The following is a 4,763-nucleotide window of genomic DNA, read 5'->3' on the forward strand; positions in this document are numbered from 1 at the left end:
CAACAGCAAATCTTAACAAAATCAAGAACAAACAATCAGGTCCAAAAGAAAAATAGAGTGAAATCATTAGAACTGTGAAAAAAGAAAACCAAGAAAGATGGCACAAATTGCAAAACGTTGGAGATCACAAGCTACAGATTAAAATTGAGAAACATCGAGTTTGAATGATTTTTAAGAGAGAGAATGAAGTCTAATATAAGGAGTGAAAATCATTTAATGGTGACTTTTGGATTTTGTCTTGAACTTGACCTATCAAATTCTTTAACCTACGATTTAAATGTTTGCAGATAATTATCATGAGGCATACTTAACTTTTTATTAGACCAAAATACATATGCTATTAAAAGAAGTGTATATATTAAAAATTATAAGAGAAAGAAAAGGATTTATTTTTAAATTATAAACACAAAACTGTATACATTTTCATTTTGTTAAGTATTTGAAGAGGTATAATAAAATTAATTGTCAGCTGTTAAAAATTTAAACCCTTTTTAAATAATAAAAACAGTAATAAGTAAAAAAATTATACTTGCTATCTTACATTAAATGTTAATTATAAATATTACCATTTTCTTTATGAATTCCAACACTATACAAAACCTTACATAACTGTGATGAGTTAACAAGACTATTCCAAGACTATACATAACCGTGTCCAAATATGTACCGTACACCTCTAATAATGAACTGGTATCACTATAAATAAGTGAGTTCATTGCAATCATCGATCATTCCCACATCTATTCTCTTGCTTATTATATTATATATAAAAATGGAGTTCCGATGTGCTGTTGCTATGCTTTTCTGTGTAAGTTTTCGTATTCTATTGCTTTTTAATTTGGCTTATATATTCGCCAAAAAGAGTACAATAGTCCTTCATTCACTCATATTTTACCCTCACTATGGAAAAATCTCTATATTTCACTTTCTATATCTCTTACCACAACTTTAGACCAACTTTCTTCATCCAAAACATTTATTTAATTTGGCTTTCACTGTTAACAATATTATAGTCAAGATTAAATAAAATCAAGTAAAAAATTAAGGCAGTGATGAGTTAACAAGAACTGTAGCAGGCTGATTCCTTAAACAAGGAGTATATATGTATGCGTATATATAAGTAATTGGCTTTTCCAAAAATACAGTTTAAGAGTGTTACGTTGTTTATATGCACATGCTATCTTGCATGTAATAATGATGGTGATCATAGTATGTTAATATTGTAAGAAAAGTGTTGAAATTAGTCTCACATCAAAAAAAGTAAAAAAGAATGAAGAGTTTATAAGATAAAAAATTCATTAATTTACTACTTTAAGGTTTTAAGTTTAATGTAGTGTCTTTTCATTTTATATTTTTTCGTTTGATTTTTTTTCAGTCCAAAACTTCCACAGTTGTCCCAACATAGTAGCTATATAATTTTAACAACATTTAAAGTGTTATTAAAATAAATAATATTTTTAATTTAAAAGATAAAAATAAAAAAATTATCAAAATGTAAAAAATTATAACTTTAATTTTAAAAATAATTTTTAAATATTACTTAAGTTGTTTAACCATCATAGCCATTATAATTATAGCCACCGTAGTCCGAAGAAACCACTGGCACACATATATATGGTTTGAGTTTCGTTGATTTAAAGTAAAATAATTATATGAAATGTTTATATAATATAATTATTATGATATCTTATGTTTGGAGGAAATGGTACGGTGCAGCTTGCTTTTGCAATAGGAAGCCGTGGGCGAGAATTGATACCTGACGAAGATTACTGGCAAGCAGTTTGGCCAAACACTCCAATTCCTAACACTCTCAAGGAGCTTTTAAAGCCTGGAGCCCAAGGTCCATATATATAACTCCTCAATTATACAGTCACATATTAGAGTTGGTTATGGATTATGGTTATGAGAACCAATCTTAGTCGACTGATCCAATTTGATTAATTAAAAATTGTTTGTCAAATTAGTCGGATTCAAAATAAAAGAATAAACTAATTGATGAAACAGGTATGATTTTTTAATTGTTAACCAACTAAAAATAATAAATTTAATTTTTTTAAATTATATATTTTATACATAAATTTATTATTTTATTATATTTAATTTAAATATAGGTAAATTTTAATTAAATCTTAAACCTTTAATTATATGGATTCGGTGATACCACAGGTCTGGTTTTTAGAACTTGGTATAGATCTAACAAATGAGGAATGCTAGGAGACAGTAATTTTAGTGTTTTATAACTATTAATTGGCCATCAATAATATTTTTAATAGTGTAGGAGATCACTCACTTTTATTTTGATGGTTAAGTACTGACCAAAAAATACAAAAGTTATTGGTTCCTAGACTTTTCCCTAACGAATTTCCACCTAATCTGCTCCACATGCACACCCCTGTCAATACACTATACACATCTGCAGAGCAATAACTGCAATTCTTTTATGAATGATTAATAGGGTAGAATTATCCTAAAATAAGAGTTTTTTGTATGATAATGCGTGCAGATTCTGAAATAAATGATGTTCCGATGAAAGTGGACGACACACAGTACCCAAAAACGTTCTTCTTCGAACATGAGCTATTTCCTGGGAAAAAGATGAACATGAAGTTCAGCAAAATCCCGTTTGCTCAACCATACGGAGTATATACATGGGGCAAAGTAATTAAAGACCTCGAAAAAGAGTCCTTCACCTTTGAGGATGCTTGCGTAAGAGAAGCCGGCAAGAACGAGGACAAGTACTGCGCAAAATCCTTATCAACTTTGATCGGTTTCGCCGTTTCCAAGTTGGGAAAGAACATTCAACCGTTTTCAAGTTCTTTCTTGGACAAGCAGACTGACTACACCATAGAGGGAGTGCACAATCTTGGAGACAAGGCTGTTATGTGTCACAGGCTCAATTTTCAAAGCACCGTCTTTTATTGTCACGAAATCCATGGAACCACCGCATACATGGTTCCAATGGTGGCAGCCGACGGCAGGAGAACTCAGGCGTTAGCGGTTTGCCACCACGACACTTCCGGCATGAATGCGGAGGTTCTTTATGAAATGCTGAAAATCAAGCCTGGAACAGAGACTGCTTGCCACTTCCTTGGAAACAAGGCAGTTATGTGGGTTCCCAACATGGCTGTCAATAGTGTCTACAATAATGCCAATATGGCAAGTTAATTAACTATGCCTTTCTTGAAGCCTTTTGGGTTTTACTATAATTAAATAATAAACCCAAGTAATGTTGAACTCTCTACTTGTACTGTTGAAGCTCTAAAATACATGTGCGCCCATAATTAGGATGTAATGGAATTGTGCAGTATATATGATTATATGCTGCTCAATTTTAATGTCTATAACTTGTTTAATATGAACTTTCAATATCATATCTACATATTAATTAGTCGACATCCAGAAACAACTCTTTTTATTGATTTTTAACTTTTATTAAATGTTCATAATGGATAAAAACCTGGTTTAATAGTTTGATCAACAAGAAAAAAAAAATATTCTATAGTGGACCAAGTTTAACAAGACCCTGGTTGTTAAAAATTCCTTTGTTATGGTTGGATTCTTTCCCCAGATCTGATGGCTCAAGTCTTGTTGGTAATTGTAAAAGAGAAAGTATAAGAATCAACTCTATTGTAAGTCAATTTGAACAATTTTTTAAAAATTAAGATTTTAAAAAAAGTCAATTCTATGGTGTCTTTTTGTTTGGTGTTTAATTTTTGTCTAAATTACTTTTTATAGTAACTTTAAAATATTTAAAGGTTTTTAACTTTTATACTTTTAAATTTAAAATTAATTATTTTACCTGTTTTAGTAGTTAGGTAATACTTTTTAGGCACCATAGCAAACACCTTAAAAGAATAGGATTATAATATTGCGTCATACAAGCCTAACGAAATACCCTCCACGTACTATTCTTATGTAGCCGCTTCCCTAACGTGAATGCCATCTCCTCGCGTCACCTTATATTATGCCAAATGGGGAATTTGCCGATTAAAAGAAAGTTTAATAGACTATTTTTTGTAAATATTTGTTGTTAATATAATAAATTATAATTATCTTTGAATTATAATTATCTTTAAGATAATAATATAGTTGTTCGGTAGGTCGGGTACCGGACGGTTCGAGATGATCCTTGTGTGAGTAGATGGGGCGTGGCTTGGAATGGGTCGCGAGGGTGAGACGAGGAACCGACATTCCGAACTTTCGACAAAGAGAGGGGAGGTGTCACCTGCAATGACACTCCGACGCTCAAGTCAGTTGAGTGTGCAGGCGAAAAAGGGGGGTAAGGTAGAGTATGCGTACCTGTCCTTCCCTATTTATACCGTGTCAGAGGTGGGCCCTTCAAGGACAGACCCACTTTCCTCGAAGCTTCCTTACAGCTGTAGCGGAGAGTTGTCAAGGACCCGTGTCCGGGTCGTGTAGCGAGAGGTACGTGCCCGACCGTTCGGGTCGGGTCGACCCGTGAGTGGCTTGGGCCAGGCCGTTACAGTACCCCCAACGCGCCGGCAATTAGCTGCACGGGCTGTTGGTGGCGTGTTATCTTTTTGCTCGTTGTCGTCGGGTCGGTCGCTCGTGGGGGGAACGCGCGCCTTGCGTGCGTGTCCGTTCGTTGTTTGGGACGATCATCCGTCGCCTCGTTCTTTGCGCAGAGCTTTAAATGCTCATAATGGGTTGGAAAACCCTGTGTGCAAAGACCATTTTGCCCTTAGGCCTTTCGCGCTCCCACTGCAGCAGTTTTAAACGGTTTTGCATGGGTTTCCCCTTTT

The 4,763-nt window shown here is 33.8% G+C and overlaps 1 protein-coding gene across 1 annotated transcript; it reads left to right on the plus strand.

Annotated features, from left to right (window-relative positions):
* The first annotated feature begins 648 nt into the window (after positions 1-648).
* Positions 649-3,241, plus strand: LOC107468868 (unknown seed protein USP). The gene is made up of 3 exons (XM_016088248.3): positions 649-808; positions 1,717-1,840; positions 2,504-3,241. The coding sequence occupies exons 1-3, from the start codon at positions 773-775 to the stop codon at positions 3,163-3,165; spliced, it is 822 nt and encodes a 273-aa protein (XP_015943734.1). The 5' UTR covers positions 649-772; the 3' UTR covers positions 3,166-3,241.
* Positions 3,242-4,763: the final 1,522 nt, after the last annotated feature.

Source organism: Arachis duranensis, chromosome 10, assembly GCF_000817695.3.
Source record: "Arachis duranensis cultivar V14167 chromosome 10, aradu.V14167.gnm2.J7QH, whole genome shotgun sequence".
Lineage (NCBI taxonomy): Eukaryota > Viridiplantae > Streptophyta > Magnoliopsida > Fabales > Fabaceae > Arachis > Arachis duranensis.